This window comes from Myxocyprinus asiaticus, chromosome 22 (assembly GCF_019703515.2).
Source record: "Myxocyprinus asiaticus isolate MX2 ecotype Aquarium Trade chromosome 22, UBuf_Myxa_2, whole genome shotgun sequence".
Classification (NCBI taxonomy): Eukaryota; Metazoa; Chordata; class Actinopteri; order Cypriniformes; family Catostomidae; genus Myxocyprinus; species Myxocyprinus asiaticus.
Window position 1 is genome coordinate 2689762 of NC_059365.1, and position 19228 is coordinate 2708989.

General features: G+C 38.9%; 1 protein-coding gene across 12 annotated transcripts in view; it reads left to right on the forward strand.

The window, feature by feature from the left end:
• The window catches only part of LOC127413200 (protocadherin gamma-A2-like), a 144557-nt gene that overhangs the window by 28114 nt on the left and 97215 nt on the right, over nt 1-19228 (forward strand). For 2 of the 12 annotated variants that reach the window (XM_051650103.1, XM_051650106.1), the window contains exon 1: nt 16345-18814. The exons of 8 other annotated variants lie outside the window; for them this stretch is intronic. In XM_051650103.1, coding sequence (XP_051506063.1) covers nt 16394-18814 — 2421 coding nt within the window. In that variant the 5' untranslated portion in view covers nt 16345-16393. Of the gene's footprint in view, nt 1-1101; nt 2893-16344; nt 18815-19228 lie in introns of those variants that run through there. 2 more of the 12 variants (XM_051650110.1, XM_051650107.1) reach the window with 2 other exon arrangements.

Sequence of the window (19228 nt, forward strand, 5' to 3'; positions counted from 1 at the left end):
AACTGTGTGTGCTCAATTCTCTGACAAACTTAGTGCTTTGTTGTTGTTGTTGTTGTTGTTGTTGTTGTTGTTTTATTATTATTATTATTGTTATTTTTATTTTTTAACCATTACTTTCAGTGTAGGCCTATTAACTAATTACTAAAATAAGATTTTTAGCTTACTCGACCTTAACAACTTCCAAAGTTAATTTCACTTCTACATTTAAGGAATAAGTTTAATGTGATGGCGTGAATCGCACTGAGGTTATGTGAAGGATCATCTCACTTTTTCCTCATGATGTCGCTGTTTACCTGTACATCCAATATATTGTTTTCTCCACCCATTTGCGTTACTGTTCGGCGAATGCACGCACAACGGCTGTACAGAGATTGCATCACGTCTTTCTTACAACAGCAGAATCTGGTGTTGTATTCATACTGTGATAGTTATTTGTTCATATTTACATCTCTCGCTTCATACGGATCGAGTTAATTTCGTCCTCAACCGAAAATGATGCATAAAGGATTGTCGGTGCACCGTCTTTTCCTCGCCGTATTGTTCATGGCGCACACCGCTTATGGAGACGTGAGCTATTCTTTTCCGGAGGAGATGAAACGCGGATCTGTGATTGGAAATATAGCGAAGGATCTCGGGCTTGAAGTGAACAGACTATCATCTCGTAAGGCTCGAATTGATACTGAAGGAAACAGAAAACGATACTGTGATATTAATCTGAATACTGGAGAACTGACAGTAGCGGAGAGGATCGACAGAGAAAGTCTTTGTGGAAAGAAATCTTCATGCGTTATAAAACAGGAGCTCGTGCTAGAAAATCCTTTAGAGCTGCATCGTATCACTTTTCATATACAAGATGTTAACGACAACAATCCATATTTCGGTAAAGACGTGATTAATTTGGAGATAAGGGAATCCGCAGATAAGGGAAAACGCGTTTTAACTGAAGAAGCAAATGACGCTGATATTGGACAAAATTCTGTTCAGAGCTATTCTATACAAAATAATGAATATTTTGTTTTGTCCGTGCAAAGTAACTCGCTTGGAGAGAAATATGCCGAAATCATTTTAAATAAAGAGTTGGATCGTGAGCAGCAAAAAGAGGTGACTTTAATTCTCACTGCGGTTGATGGTGGGACTCCACCGAGATCAGGTACTGTAGCCATACACGTCACTGTACTGGATGCTAATGATAATGCTCCAGTCTTTAGTCAGGCCGTCTATAAAGTCAGTCTGCCTGAAAATTCTCCTGTAGATACTGTAGTGGTTACTGTGAGTGCTACTGATGCTGACGAGGGACAAAATGGAGAAGTGACATATGAATTTGGTCATGTTATGGAGGACTATAAACATCTGTTTTCCATTGATCGTAAAACAGGTGTCATCAGCATAAAAGGGCAGATAGATTTTGAGGAAGAAACTACATTTAGTCTGCGAATAATAGCTAAAGATGGTTCAGGTTTAACATCCTACGCAAACATTATAATTAATGTAAGTGACATTAATGATAACGCACCTGTAATAATACTGAAATCTCTGAATAGCCCAGTTCCCGAGAATGCGTCACCCGGTACAGAGGTTGGCATCATTAATGTGCAGGACAGAGACTCTGAGAATAACGGACAGGTGCGCTGCTCCATTCAGCAAAACGTCCCATTTAAACTCGTACCTTCAATCAAAAATTACTATTCTCTGGTGACCACAGGTGAATTAGACCGCGAGCTGGTGTCTGATTATAACATCACAATTACTGCTACTGATGAGGGCTCTCCGCCTTTATCTTCCACTAAGAATATTCACTTCACTGTAGCTGACGTGAATGATAACCCACCTGTATTTGAGGAGCAGAATTACAGAGCTAATGTGCAAGAAAATAACAAACCGGGCTCCTCTGTATGTTCAGTATCAGCTACAGACCCGGACTGGAGACAGAATGGCACTGTAGTTTATTCTCTGTTGCCCTCTGATGTCAATGGCGCACCGGTGTCCTCCTTTTTATCCATTAACGGAGACACCGGGGTCCTTCATGCCGTGAGGTCGTTTGATTACGAGCAGTTGAGAAGTTTCAAAGTGCTCGTGTTAGCCAGAGACAACGGGTCTCCTCCTCTGAGCAGTAACGTGACCGTGAGTGTCTTCATAACGGATGAGAATGACAACTCCCCTCAGATATTATACCCCTCTCCGGAAGGGAACTCCTTCATGACCGAGATGGTCCCCAAAGCTGCGCAGGCGGGCTCCCTGGTCTCCAAGGTGATCGCCGTGGACGCGGATTCTGGACAGAACGCGTGGCTCTCGTATCACATTATTAAAGCGACTGATCCGGGACTTTTCACTATCGGTGTCCACAGCGGAGAGATCAGGACGCAGCGGGACATTTCTGAATCTGACAGCATGAAACAGAACCTTATTGTCTCCGTGAGAGATAACGGACAGTCCTCTCTCTCAGCCACGTGCGCATTGTATTTACTTATATCAGATAATTTGGCTGAAGTTCCAGAACTGAAAGACATGTCTCATGACGAGAGCAGCTCCAAACTGACGTTTTATTTGATCATCGCGCTGGTGTCCGTTTCCACTTTCTTCCTCACCTTCCTCATCATCATCCTGGCCGTGAGGTTTTGTCGCAGGAGAAAGCCCAGACTGTTGTTTGATGGAGCTGTAGCCATTCCCAGCGCGTATCTGCCTCCAAATTACGCAGACGTGGAGGGCGCGGGAACTCTCCGCAGCACTTACAATTATGACGCATATCTGACCACGGGCTCGCGCACTAGTGACTTCAAGTTCATCAGATCTTATAACGAGGGCACGCTGACCTCTGACCTGACTCTGAAAAAGACTCCGTCTGTTGAGAATATACTGGAGGGTCTTGGCAATGAAGTTGAAAATATTTCTCAGGTATTACATTTTTAATTCAACAATTCAACACAATTCTTCTGAAATCATCTATTTTCTTTTCTTAATAATAACAATAATTATTATTATTATCATCATCATCATTGTCCTTCTTAATCCTAATCTTATTTCTATTGAGCAGTGTGAAAGTTACAGCCTAAGAAAATGTATTTAACCTGTTTTTCTGCTGCTAGTTCTTCAACTGTTATCAGGCTCAGTACTCCAATTAGAACTGCTAAGTTAAAAAATAAAATATCTTCATCATATAGTTGACCCATGCCTCTGAATGTATGTTAGTGTGGTTGTATTGTGCTCTATTGTGTTTACTCAACAGCTATAGCAAAAATATGATGATGCTGGGCTTTAGTTTGAAGGATAGAAAACACAGAGAAAATTGGATGTAATTGGACTTTTGGATCAAAACCTTGAAGTTACTGAGGTGATACTTTACTATATGGAAGCCCTTGAAACAACTTACTAGTGTGACACTTAGCCCCCTCTCCCCTATATGTGAAAAATATTGTTCCAAAAGACACTTTTAATTTTTGCACAGTCTTTCTGACAAAATAAAGCATTTTGTCACACTTCAAATATTTTGACCAACTCCACCTCTAGTGTAGCAGTCTATTTTGTTATTTTCACTTCAATTTCCAACAAATTGGAAAGGGGAACAGGACTCCCTGTACATCTTGTTTTTTAAAACCTGATTTTGTTTGGCACTGAAATACTTTAGTATATAGAATATTGCAGTGGCGACCCGTGCATTTTAAGTCTAGACCTACAGTGTGATTCATGCCATTATAACATGAATAAGACGCCATATGCCTATCATACATTATGTGGCAGTCAACTAATAATACCAATTTACATTTTAAATACACGTCCACGCACGAAAGCCAGAACCAAGGAGGTCTAATATGAAGCAAAAGCTCTCTAATAATATTTGTAATTTAAATGTTGCGTGCAATAATTTTTTCGTAAGGTTACTCGGTTACTTTTCAATACTTGATTCGACACTGAATGCTCAAGCAGCCTAATTTACACTTAGAAAATGTACACTTCCTGATGTTGCTATAACAATGCAAAAAGCACTTACCAATTTGCTTGAAGTGAAAATCAGTCCTCCTTTCCTGTTTAATCAATCAATCGCACGGTCATGCAGAACATCTTGTGTTTTTAAATCCATAAGGATCTCTTTCTCAACAGCAATACTAGCAGTGATGACAGCCAACTCGTCAGCAAGATCTTGCACTCTTCGCTTTCAAATTACGTACATCACTTAAAGCGTGATTACGTCACTCAAGGCCAGCTAGAAGGCCTGGACTTGGACATTTCCTAAAGACCACACCCACCAAGAACAAATAAATCAATCTGATTGGCTGATGAATCTGACAATCTGACTTTAGTTGCTCATTCATTTGCACTGTTGAGGGATTCTGTGGAAATTCTGAAGGCCTGGTGGGGTGGAGCTCAAACTCACGTGCTGCTTCGGCTAAGGAGCATGCGATTCATTTGTGAAACAGACAACACGCTTTGCTTATAAGCATCAAGGGATTAATTCTGATTGGATAAACTTTTCATTTTTTGCTATTCATTTCTAGATGAATTAGGCGTGGAAAGCGATTGAAAATACATAGGCAGAAAGGTGAATGAGAATGAAAGGATGAAAAAAATATGTATTTATTAGGCATGTTACGCCAGCAGAGAAGGCTTTGCTGGCCCTGAGAAATCGGCACTGGAATAATGATATCTGTGTTACAGTTGTGCTAGTAAGTTTACATACTTGAAGAACCTGTTGTTTTTGCATTTTTTCTTAAAAATTAGAGATCATAAAAATTATTTTTTGCTTTATATTTAGTATTGCCCTGAAGAAGCTACAATACAGATATTTAAGTATATTCCACAAGACAAAATAATAAATTACCCCAAATAACCTATTCAAAAGTTTACACACGTTTAGTTCTTAATAATGTGCGTTGTGTCCTTGAGCATCAATAACTGTTTGCACTGTTGTGTGATAAGTGTGTATGATTCCATCAATTGTTCTGAGTGAAAATCTGGATCTCAACATCACTGTAGGTGAGAACTCAAAAGTGTATAACATGCAAGGAATCCAAAGAACTTATAGTTACTGCAGGCTTTTTGTCATGCTTTGACAAGGACAAACCATTACAAAACGCTTCAAAAAGGCTAAAAACTGTCAACTTTTGAACAGAATAATTTGTGTAATTTCAATTATTATTTTGTCTTGTTGAATATGCACTTTACCTAAGTTTGGAATCACTAAGACATCTTTGTTTTTGAAATAAATTGATGCTTCTGTTCACCAGTGTTGCATTAAATTGATAAAAAAACAAAAACAAAACAAAAAAATACTGCCAAAAAAAACAATAGTAATGTTAAAAATATTTTTTTACAGCTTGAAATAACTGTTTAGTATTTAGATTTATTTTTAAATACATTTTTTTCCCTGTCATGACAGCCCCATTTTCAGCAGATATTACTATTATTGGAGTCTATTAAGAAAATACTGCATCACCGAATTATTAAGAAATGATTATAATGTGTTAATTTAGTACTCAGGAAATGTTTATTATTAGAACAGTTGAAAAAGTTAATGCTATTTATGATGTTGGAGCATTGCAATACGGTGTCTTTAAGTATCGAGTACACTTGTATTTCTTGCATGTCACTTGGTTTTAGAATGACTTAAAAGAAACACGTTTCTAAAGAAACTCATCAGTCTAATTTTCTGTTGAGAGATGAAAGCTATTTCATGTATTGCTGTGTGAAAAGAAATCAAACTGCATTTTACCAGGACAGACAGAGAAGTGGACAACCCATATACACAAAAACAAAAGGACAAGTATCTTTAGTATGAGAAACAGACCCCTCACAGGTCATTAACTGGCATTTTTAATGAACGATACATGCTGAACACCAGTTTCATCTGCAGCAGTGCAGAGAAGACTCTGGCATGCTGGTTGTTTATGCAGACTTTTAAAGAAAAACAAACAAATCTGAAATTGGCAAATAAGAAGAAAATGATAGAATGAGCAAAATAACTTAAAGGTCGGAAGGTAAATTATTAAAAATAAGTGTGATGGGTGGATGAGTCTAAGTTTGAGGTGTTGAGCTGTTAGAAAAGTTAAATGGTAAAATCTATGAGAACTGTCCTAAAAAACAATTTCATATTAATTGCTGCAAAAAGCAAGGGATTAAACTTCACCTGAATATTTATACAGTAGAATAAACTGACTGCCACAATGCATAAGGTGTCTTTATTGCAAGTGGAGGATTTGTAGACAAGCAGAAATTTGAACAATACAGAATTTATTTAAATAGTCATTTGCAACATTACAAATGTCTTTACTGTAATTATTGATCAATTTAAAGCATCCTTGGTTAATCAAATTTTAATTTTCTTTAAAAACATAAAAACCATAGTGATTCAAAATGTTTGAACTATATTGTATTTAAAAAAAAATTGATAGTGGATGGTTCATGGATGTGTGGATGGTAGTTGTGTAAATCGTTCATTTGGTCTCTGGGTGACGCTCTTCTGTTATACACAGCGTATGCACTGATTGCATTTGAGAAGCAGTTTTAGTCATGTTACACAGAATGCGGAGGAGGGGAGGGATGCATGATGCACGGGGAGGGAAGTGCTGCAGGCGTGCAGAGAAAGAGAGAGAGGGATGAAAATAAAAATCTAAGCCGACAGGAGCAAGCATCAGTGTGCAGTATCTGTCCCAGCTATAGGATCTCCACAGAATGCCCTTCGATCATCATTATTTTAATTTTTTAGCACTTAAATGTAACTGTTAATATTTTTAAAACATGATTTTGTTTTCAAAATGCATGCTTTGTCCTAAAAGGCAATGCATTCTGGCACAGTTCTGGCTTCAGCTTTGCTTCTGCTTTATTTGCATGAGCAGTTCTCACGGTGAAGTGCGTTATTCAGTTCCAGAAGAGAAGCAGCAAGGCTCAATCATCGGAAATGTTGCGAAGGATTTGGGAATAGATGTTGCGGAACTCGTGAGGCGCAAAGCTCGAGTTGTGGCTGAAGGAAGTCGACAGTTTTGTGAGCTGAGACCGGAAACTGGCTCTCTGTTGGTGAACGAAAGGATGGATCGAGAGGAGCTTTGTGCACAGTCTGCATCCTGCATTCTGCAATTCCAACTGCTCCTGGAAAATCCTCTTAAAGTGTACAGTCTCCTGCTCGACATCCAGGACATTAACGATAACAGCCCTGCATTTGATAACGGTCAGATAGAACTGGAGTTACTGGAGTCCATGTTCCTGGGGAGGCGCTTTCCTCTGGAGAGCGCTCACGATCCAGACATAGGAGCTAATTCTGTTCAGCATTACCAGCTGAGTGAGAATGAATATTTTGCTTTGGAGATGAATACACAGGTGGGCAGAAGTGCTTATCCTGAATTAGTCCTAAAAAAAATGCTGGATCGTGAAAACAAAGCTGATCACTTTCTAACCCTCAGTGGAGTAGATGGTGGCCGGCCTTCTCGATCTGGAACGGCGTCGATTCATATTCACATATTGGATGCGAATGACAATGTTCCTGTGTTTGGTCAAAGAGTGTACAAAATCAATGCGCTGGAAAATTCAGCTCGAGGCACTGTGTTGATAGAATTAAACGCTACAGATTTAGACAGTGGGATTTACGGGGAGGTTAGTTATTCGTTCAGTCACGTGCCTGATAAGACAAAGGGGGTTGTGGAGATTGACCCCTTGATGGGCGAGGTGAAGGTCACGGGCGTGTTGGATTACGAGGAGGCCAGTTCTCATGAGCTGGATGTGCAAGCCAAAGATGGCGGAGGACAGTCATCTCACTGTAAACTTATCATAAACGTGATAGATGTGAATGACAATGCACCTGTAATAGCAGTTAAATCAACTTCTGCGACTGTGCCAGAGGACACTTCTCCTGGAACCATGGTGGCTTTGCTGCATGTTTATGACCTTGATACTGGCACCAGTGGCCGGGTCACATGTGAAATATCTGACGATGTGCCATTTAAACTGGTATCCGAAGTAAAAAATTACTTCATGCTTGTGACCGATGGAGTTTTAGACCGAGAAAAGTGCCCTCACCATAACATAACCATCACTGCTGTGGATGCTGGAAGTCCTGCTTTATTAAGCAGTAAAATGGTCACCATAATGGTCACAGACATTAATGATAATCCTCCTGTTTTTACAAACAACGACTACAGCATCCAGGTTGCAGAGAATCAGCCGCAGGGCACTCCAGTGATGAGAATCAGAGCGGACGATGCAGATGAAGGACAGAACGCAAAAATCCTGTATTCTCTTTCAAAAGATGCAACCTTTCACCTCTCTGTTAACGCAGAAACTGGTGAGATCTTCACTGCACGCCCTTTTGATTATGAAATATGTACTCTCTTAAATGTTCATGTGATGGCACGTGATGGAGGCGCTCCTCCCTTCACAAGCACATGCACCGTACGGATCTTTATTGGAGATGAAAATGACAATTCTCCGGTTGTTCTTTACCCAGTTCAATCGGAGGGATACATGGCGGATGACATTGTACCTCAAGCTGCTCCTGCAGGTTACCTGGTCACTAAAGTTGTCGCTGTTGATGCAGACGCAGGGCACAATGCGTGGCTGTCATATCAGATTGTGAAAGCAACGCATCCTAATTTGTTTTCTGTAGGACTACACTGTGGGGAAATCAGGACTATGAGGCCATTTTTTGAAGATGATGAGATTAAGCATACTTTGCTAGTCTCAGTTAGTGATAATGGGCCTGAGTCTTTGTCTACCACTGCAACGGTAAATATCGGCATTGAAAACGGCCTGCCCATCATCGACGAGCTCTCTGCACGTGGCATGGATGATTCGCATGTGCTCAGTGATCTAAGGCTGTATTTAATTTTGGCTCTGGCAAGCGTGTCCAGTATTTTCCTTGTGCTCATCATTGCTCTGGTCTATATGAGATTATGTAGATACAGGTACATGTACCATTCTACTGCAAACTTACCTGTTTTCCCTCCTACTTATGGACCACCTGGCTACTCTGATGTCAGTCGCTTTAACACTTTGCAGAATGATGATCGATTTAACTCATTTTTAACCACTGGCTCTTGGAGAGGGGACTTTAGATTCAGTTCTGGCATTGTTGATTTTGACACACAGAGTAAGAATGGCACATTTGTGCATGTGGGCAGCCGCAGCGGAGCACGTGCGAAGCTCTCAGTGCCACGCAAATACTAACCCAGATGGCTTGACCTGCCAATCAAACAAAATCCTTCAGAGCAACAGATTTCACAGCAAAGACTTTAATCAAACAAATGAGAAATCTTCATTATTATAAAGCATTAAAGGGATAGTTCACCCAAAATTGAAAATTCTGTCATGATTTACTCACCCTTATGTTTTCCCAAATCTGTATGACATTAGCCAGATTGACAGCCTCAGTCATCATTCACTTTTGTTATATGCAAAACAGATGCAGTGTAAGTAAATAGTGACTGAGGCTGTCAGTGTAATGCCTAAAATCTCCTTTTGTGTTCCATGAGGGAGTAAATGATTACAGGATTTTCATTCTTTACTTGAGCTATCCAATTTTCTCTGATAACATATTCACTGATACACCCTCTTGTTGTAATGTTCTGGTGTAATAAATCCTTCTGAACAATGTTGTACTTTTTTTTTTCTTTTTCTTTTTTTTTCTTTTTTTTTTTTTGCTAATTTGCATGCGAAATTATCTGGCCTGCCATATGATCTAATCCTGTGCTCATATTGTTTTGTAATTTCACTTTAAATGTTGTGCTCTAAAAATGATTTTATTTTTAATATCTATACGTGTTGTTTTGTGTACATGCTTTAAATTTAGGATTGTGTAACTATATTATTTAACAAATTGTAATGCGTTTAATTCATGGTTGAGTTATATTGAGTGTGCTTTTATTTGGTCTGCAAAGAGATTTAGTTTGATTGTCCTCTATCTCTCTCTGAAAGATTATATGGATGAAGGATGTTGAGTCTGTTTGTTTCACATGAACTCTCTTCTCTATGGCATAGATTTATCATGAATTCATGCTAATCTGTGTCTCTGCACTCTAGCGCTTTATTTTGGACTTTATACTGATTTCAGGGTATTACACTGTCTGCATTCTTACATATCTTAAAAATCAGTCCTGTATGTGCAATTTGTTACTGGTCTTTTACATTATAATATACTTATTTTTAAACAACACAACACTTATGTTTTAACTTAGGAAGAGTTCAGAAATGAATATTTGGTGGAATAACCCTGACCTGATTTTCAATCACAGCTTTCATGCATCTTGGCATGCTCTCTACCAGTCTTTCACATTGCTGTTGGGTGACTTTATGCCACTCCTGGCACAAAAATTAAAGCAGCCCAGCTTTGTTTGATGGTTTGTGGCCATCCACCTTCCTCTTGATCCCATTCCAGAGGTTTTCAATGGGGTTCAGGTCTGGAGATTGGGCTGGCCATGACAGGGTCTTGATCCGGTGGTCCTCCATCCACACCTTAATTGATCTGGCTGTGTGGCATGGAGCATTGACCTGCTGGAAAAAACAATCCTCAGAGTTGGAGAACATTGTCAGAGCAGAAGGAATCAAGTTTTCTTTCAGGATAAACTTGTACGTGGCTTAATTCATGCGACCTTCACAAAGATGAATCTGCCCTATTCTAGCCTTGCTGAAGCACCCCCAGATCATCACCGATCCTCCAGCTGGTCGTCTAATGGTTAGACGGAGACCTGGAGAGGCCTTCAAGCCACAGTGTCTCGCACCCACTCTGAAATTTGGCGGAGGATCGGTGATGATCTGGGGATGGATGGCCACAAGCCATCAAACAAAGCCGAGCTGCTTGAATTTATGCGCCAATAGTGGCATAAAGTCACCCAACAGCAATGTGAAAGACTGGTAGAGAGCATGCCAAGACGCATGAAAGCTGTGTTGAAAATCAGGGTTATTCCACCAAATATTGATTTCTGAACTCTTCCTAAGTTAAAAAATGAGTATTGTGTTGTTTAAAAATGAATATGAACTTGTTTTCTTTGCATTGTTTAAGGTATGAAAACACTGCATCTTTTTTGTTATTTTGACCAGTTGTTATTTTCTGCAAATAAATGCTCTAAATAACAATATTTTTACTTGGAATTTGGGAGAAATGTTGTCAGTGATTTATAGAATAAAACAAAATTGTTCATTTTACTCAAACACATCCAAAATAGTAAATCCAGAGAATCTGATAATTTTGCAGTGGTCTCTTAATTTTTTCCAGAGCTGTATATATATATTTTCCTTTCAACCTTTACAATACATGAGCCATGTATGCATGCATATTTATTTATTTACTTATTTATGACAAAATTGATTTTACCAGTAGATGTTACTGATGTTAACTTGGAATTTAGTTTATTGACTTGTTTATTGAGCCAGAATCACCAGCCTCTTACAATTTTTACATGTACCCTTTGGATATTGGTGCAGACGGTGCTGTCTGTGTACTGTATATACTGTATAATGTGATTTGTAAAGTGACTTTGGGCTTTGAAAATGAAATATAATAAAAATGCTTGTTGATCAAGATTGGCATAATCTGTATGACTCTCAAGTGTAAGGCCTCAGAGGCAGGAAGTGAAGGGAAATGAATATTAAAGTTTAAGATTATAGGATTAGGCACGTCATTTATCTATGACAATGTTCTGAATATTCAAGGTCTGTTGAATATTAAACATGATCATAATGCACTTTCCCAGTGACCCAGTATGTCTGACCTGTTTAGTTAGAGGTTTATATGTTAGAAAGATTTTCATTCTCTCTCTTCCTTTGTCAACAGCAAATGTCTTGTGTGCATTTGCAGTTACCAATGAAATGTGATAAAAAGTTTGTGTAGAAGCTTTTTGTTTGAGTCCAGGTAGCATGAATTCTTATTTAGTGGAAGATTAGCTAAATATGTACTCAGAAAACCACAATAAAAACATTCTACAGCTCTCCTGATTTAACATTTGTAGGTACTTCACAAAAATCACAAGTCACTTTGCCATGACAGTGTCAAGCTTTTTACAGATACAAGCCAAAAAATTTAAAATCTGTGATAGATGTGTAGTCATTCTCTATAATAATAATGACAGTTTAGTCCCTTGTATCAAGACCATATGTAAATTATCATAATTACATTCCTCTTTGCTGGTTTTCCGAGCAACCAGATGTTTAATGTATGTACGTTCTCATAATTGTGACTGTGCAGCACTGAGCTCATTTGTAGCGCATAATGTAAACTGATGTGTCTATATTTAGACCATGAACACCTGATGCAGACACGTGAGCATACAGTATGCCACAATAACACAGTTTAAAAGTTTAGTTTGACCCAAAATGAAAATGATTTATTTATTTACTCACACTCATGTTGTTCCAATCCCATATGACTTTCCTTTTTCTGTGCAACACAAACGATGATGTTGGACATTGTAGTTCTTAGTCACCATTCACTTTCATTGCATCTTTTTTCCATACTGCAAAATGAAAGTGAATGGTGACTGAGGCAGTCATTCTGCCTAAAATCTTTTTTGTTCCATGCAAGAAAAAAAAAAGTCATACAGGTTTGGAACAACACGAGGGTGAGAAAATAAAGAATTTTCATTTGTATGTGAATTATCCTTTTTAGAAGACTGAGCAGTGAATTTAAAAAAAAATGAATGTCACTCAAACATCATTCTGAGCTTTTTTAGTTGGCTATTCAAGTGATGTTAGAGTGACCATGTGGTTCAGTCCCTATAGATCTAATTAAAATAGCATCAAATCTTAATAGCATAATATACTAATATATAAAAGCCCAACCTGATAAGTGTTTCATTCATTGAATGACAAATTAATGACTGAACATTTTGAGTGCTAGCTATAAATGTGCAATCGTTACAAGCAAATATAGCTTCATCTTTCAATTAAGTGTATGTAAATAGTTTAGATATTGCTACAGTAAAGGGTCTGTGATGCATTGCACAGAATGTCGTACATATCCCAGCCAGTGACTGTGTGCTAATTCCAATGTTCAACCATGTGTACTTAAATTGTGGCTTTAGGCAGGCCTACTTTTGCTGTACACTGCAAACACGTGAGAAGGGATCTGTGTGTTTTTGTGTTGGAGAGAGAGAGAATTAAAAATGCTGCAATATTAAACTGCAGAAATATTAAAACACACAAAGACCCTGGAGAAATCCATTTTTTATTTATTTATTTATTTTATTTTTTTATATAGTCCAGTCTGATTGCCATGTTAGTGGATTTTGCATGCAGTGCAGAGATGCCTTCATACAAAGCCATTTGAGGGAATCTCTCTCCTCACATCTCTTGTGCTGCTCAATAGATACTGTTATGTCTTATAATTATGTCTTTGTGTGTTTTTATATGCCATTGTGATGTCACATAATTCTGGTGTCTTTGTTTAGTGCTGTTTTAGTTTGTGGATTCACTGTTTGAAAGGACTGATATCTGTGCTATGCACCATGGTGTTGGACTTGTTTTATTTTTGTTTAATTAGTACTGTTTTCTAAGACACATATCATTTTTACTGTTGCTCAAAGTTTTAGAGAGTTTCCAAAACTTGTCGCTCTATGTATTAAAATCCAACACTGTGCTACAGACATGAAACATACCTCAAATAATTCAGCTTGTTGAGGAGAGTTGTACAAATACTTTTCTAAATGATCAGACTTACAATTTTTACCTAGCAGATGATTAAGTGAAAGAAAAGATCTGGACTATATCTCCCAAAACATATAACAGGACCAGACTAGCATAGGGTGTGAGCTCATTTGACTTGAGTCATTATCTATCTAGAATACCCTAGCAACCATATAGCAATTCCCTGGCAAGTGCTCAAGACATCCTAGTGGTGTGGTGGCGAATTTTGCACTGACAAGCTCAATACATTTTCATCAGAAAAATGTATTAATGAAGTTTTGTTAATTATTGCTTTATTTCTTTTCTTTTTCCTCCATCGCCTGACCTTCATCCTTCTGAATGGAAACTGATTGATCTCTTAAAAGGTAAGACAAGTTATTTTCTATATACTGCTTTTTCTAAAATATGGTGCTGCTCAGACCACAGATGTGTGGTGTATATGTACACGACCAGTCAAAAGTTTGGACACACCTACTCATACTTTCAGCCAGATCTCATGCGTAGAATGAGGCAAGTAAAAGTCACTTTGCAAAAATGTAGTTATAGTAACGTTCATTCCATTGCAGCCATACTTTATTTTACAGATAATAAAATAATGGTTAAGTCATCATCAGGACCAAATTGATTTTGCTGACTTTTTTCATGTTCTCTGTGCTGATTTTGATGGCAGACCTGCAGAATGATTTAAACATAGTAAAATGTAGCTGAAAAGTAGCTGAAAAGTAGCTGAAAGCATCATGAAATAAGCCTAAATATTAAATAAACAAACATACAACGGTTGGGGAATGCATAGAACATTTATGAACGTATGAATGACAAATGTCGCAATTTTGTGGAAATCTGTGCAGTTCTGTGCATGCAGATTTCATCTGGGCCTGGTCAACATAACTATAAAATAACACAAATGGAAGTGTGGGAATTATATATTGACCAAAACAATGTTAAACAAATCAGAACTATGTTATATTTGATCTTCCTCAAAGTATCCAATTTAGCTCTGCACACTCTGTTCATTCACTCAAGCAATCATGCATGCATTCCTGAGGTGCATGAGTTCAAATGTATGCACAATTGTTAGCTGCTTTTCCTTCACTATCTGCTCCAACTCAGACATAAAAAAAAGAAGAGAAAAAAAAGATAAACATTTTAGTTTTGTAAACAGATCAATGCACAATTTAAATTTGTCTACAAAACTTTTTCCAAGCATGTATGCATAAGCCCTTAGTTTAAAAGATTTTTAAGATTATGAGAAACAAATGAAGTCAAGTGGGTCCAAACTTTTGTCTGGCAATGTACATGACAGACAAATGGAGCCAAAAGCTCTTGTTTTTCACTTCCACACATATCTCTTCTCTCTCTCTCTCTCTCTCTCTCTCTCTCTCTCATGTATATGTGTTTTCTTATCAACAATTCTACTGCATGTTTTTGCTGTTAAATAAATCAGGGACCTGATGATGGGCTCTCTATTGTCAATATCTCAGTATATCTGACTGTTAGTATATGTGCAGTGCTCCATCTTGTGGTGGTTCACCAAAACACCTATCAGAAACACTTCTGCATCTGACAGTGTGCTCTTTCCATTTGCTGCAGTAGAGTGTCACTATGCTTTAGGCAAGACTGTGGCCCAGTTTTACAGCATTAAAATGCATAAGATTGTTTGAAACACACACAGTCTGAATAATGCAGCGTCACTGCAGTGTGCGTGCATGAATATGCAACAACATTCAGTGCTTCTCATGTATTATGCATCCATAGCATGTTAGAATCAACTGCAGCACCCAAACCACATACCAGCACACTACTACCCACCCTACTTCTGTATTTATACAATTGTAGCTGCCTTAATTGTTGTCAAACAATATTCATATTCATTCATACACTTAGTGTCATACTGCAAATATTTATAGTGGAGGAATTTGTTATTTGTTTTACCGTCTACCAGTATGTAAATGTTGGTAGCCATGTAATCTCAATTCTATGCACATAGATTCAGCCTAGAGTGCACATAGAGGATGACTGTGTCTCTTTCTGGTTATCCTACTGCGTCGATTTTCATCCTCTCATATGTAGGTCATTGGCTATAACAGATTGCAGCATAACATCACATTTGACTGGCTGGATATAACATGCTCTTTCTCTTTAAAGAGGTTTAGGATAATGGCAGGTCTAGATTGGTCTAAAGTAATGTAAAGCTAAGAGTCTTTTTAAACATTTCAAATGTTGCATAGGCCCAAATTCCCCAAAAGGTAATTAGACACCCTCAAGTTAAACTTATCGATTGTCAGAAATACTATAATTGGCAGATGTCACGTTGGTCTGACTTTGGTTAGATTTAGGGGCAATGTTCACTGCACTAGAGTTTGAATCAGGATGAATTATTTAAATGGAATTTCAGTGTTGTAATCACTAGGTTCTCGCTTTTGAGTTTCTGTCCAATAATCGCAAAACAAAAATGCAACTTATGTTTCCAGAAATCTCTAGAAACTCACATTGTGCTCTCATAAAACAACCATTGTCATTCCACTTTCTGCCATGATGCTGGCCAGTCCATTACTGCTGTTGTGCGTCTTATTGACTGTGAGAGGTGCTGTTGTCCAGGGAGATGATAGTGTGCAAAAGGGCTGGATATAGAAGACCTTACGTCACAGAAGATAGAGAGAAAGACGACGCGCTGTTCTTTGTACATACAAAAGGCTCTCATTCTAATGGAACGATAAAAAGAACCTATTTAAATGGTTAGACTTTCAAAAACTGGAGGTGTATAATTGCATTTTGCTTGGATTACTACATTGGCACGATGTGGAATAACAAAGGAGTCATTCCAAAAAGGCGGAGTGTAAAATGGCAAGCAAGACTCTCCATTTTCCTTTTATGTGCGCTGAGCGCCGTGACCGGGCAAATTCGTTACTCCATTCCAGAGGAAATGAGACCAGGATTGTTCGTCGGAGATGTGGCGAAGGATCTCGGTTTGGATGTAAAAAGGTTGGTGTCTGGTCGTGCGCGTCTGGTTATTGATGATAGTAGGCAATATGTTGAGCTGAACCGTAACAAAGGACACTTGGTGGTAAAAGAGAGAATAGACAGAGAGCAGCTCTGTGGACAAAAATCTCCGTGTAGTTTTGGTCTTGAGATTTTGCTTGAAAACCCTCTCGAGTTTTTCTCGATTACTATCGAGATTCAGGACATCAACGATCATGCGCCTGTTTTCTCACAGAAAGAAATGATTCTCGAGATTAGCGAGTCCGCTCCTATAGGCAGCATTTTCTTGTTGGATACAGCAGCGGATCCAGATGTTGGATTGAATTCTCTGCAGAGCTATAGTCTGAGACCTACTGATTATTTTGCTTTAAAGCAGCACACACGTTCAGACGGAAGCAAATATGCAGAAATGGTTTTGCAGTCTGTGCTGGACCGAGAGAAACAGAGCGAACATTCACTGGTATTAACGGCTATTGATGGTGGAGACCCGGCACGATCTGGAACCGTTAAAATACTAGTTACTCTCATTGATGTCAACGATAATGCACCAATATTTACTGAGTCGATGTATAAAGCAAATACAGCTGAGAACGCATTAAAAGGGACATTGATAACTAAAGTAAGTGCATCTGATGCAGATGAAGGTTATAATGGCAATGTGACGTATTCATTTACTTACATTGGAGAGGACGCAGCGCAGGTCTTTCAAATCAATCCACATACAGGTGAAATCAACCTTATCGGAAATTTAGATTTTGAATCTATTCAGCATTACGAAATTAACCTTCAGGCAAAAGACCCCGGGGGTCTTGCAGGTGCTAGTAAGCTGATTATAGATGTTTTAGACGCAAATGACAACAGCCCGGTTATAACAATGACGTCTTTTTCGGGAAAAATCCAAGAGGATTCTCCACCCGGCACAGTAGTAGCTTTGATAAGCGTCCAGGATTTGGACGCCGGTAAAAATGGACAAGTCCGCTTAAGTGTAGAGCAAAACTCTCCTTTTGCAATTAAACCATCACCGCGAAAGTACTACACTTTGGTAACCGATGCGCCACTTGACCGAGAAATAGTTTCCAGTTATAATCTGACTCTGGTGGCATCAGACGAGGGCACTCCCTCATTGTTTAGTAAAAAATCAATTTCTCTAGATATCACTGATATTAATGATAATGCACCAGTCTTTAGTCAGCGTGAATATAAAACACATATATTAGAGAATAATTCTCCCGGCGTTTCTCTGCTGACTCTTCAAGCAACGGACCCTGACGCGGGGCAAAACGCGCGTGTGGCATATTATCTCATCGATACCGATGTAAACGGTTCTCCTGTCTCAACGTACTTCTCTGTTAACGCAGACAATGGAATTATCCACGCGGTCCGATCGTTCGATTTCGAGCAGATGAAAGCGTTTAAAATACACGTGAGAGCGCAGGATGGCGGGTCTCCACCTCTCGGTTCTAATGCTACAGTTCTCATATACGTTCAAGATCAGAATGACAACGCGCCTCAGGTTCTGTATCCGGTCCAGTCTGGTGCTTCTGTGGTGGCTGAAATAGTGCCTCGTTCGGCAGATGTGGGTTATCTGGTCACTAAAGTGGTGGCTGTTGATGTGGACTCTGGACAGAATGCCTGGCTCTCATATAAACTGCAGAAAGCCACAGACAGGGCGCTGTTTGAAGTGGGCTTACAGAATGGAGAAATAAGAACTGTACGTCAAGTGACAGATAAAGATGCTGTGAAACAAAGGCTCACTGTTGTAGTGGAGGACAACGGGCAGCCCTCTCGTTCAGCTACAGTCAATGTGAACGTGGCGGTGGCGGACAGCTTCCCTGAAGTGCTCTCGGAGTTCACTGACTTTACGCACGACAAGGAATACAACGACAACCTGACTTTTTATCTCGTCTTGGCCTTGGCCGCAGTCTCATTTCTTTTCATAACATGTTTAGTCGTCATAATATCTGTTAAAATCTACAGGTGGAGGCAATCTCGTCTGTATTATCAGTCTAGTCTCCCGGTTATTCCGTACTACCCGCCGCGTTACGCAGACTCTGTAGGCACAGGAACTCTGCAGCACGTGCATAATTACGAAATTTACAGAACCACTGACTCAAGGAAAAGTGATATTAAGTATATCAGACCCATCAGTCAAAGTCTGGTGAGTGTGGATGCAAGTGGAACCGAAACTCTTCCGAAAGAGACACGAAACACTGACTACACTGAAGCAGGCAACACACAGGTGAGTCAAAATGTGTCTGTACAAAGACACATTATATATATCATTTTAGATAGGCTTCTTATAGTCTGCTGTTTTGTACTTATCGCTGTCCATGGTCCTGAAATGTGGTCTCGCCCTCACTAGGCTGATTCTTTTGTGTGCAGATGAGCGCTGTTCTCACAAATTATCAGATGCAGTCTCATTAAAGTAGTTATTAATAGTTTAATATTTATTAGTTAGGGATGAATAATACATTTTGAAGGGATTGAATATAATACCTTACAAAAAATACCTTTTCTGTATTCAGTGCTGAACTGACCACAATATTTTCGTGAAATTACTCTGCATGCAGTGATAACTGGAATGCAAGTCATATGTATGTGCTCATAGCAATGAGTGGGATACTGACTTTAACATTTGTGGTTATAACAACGA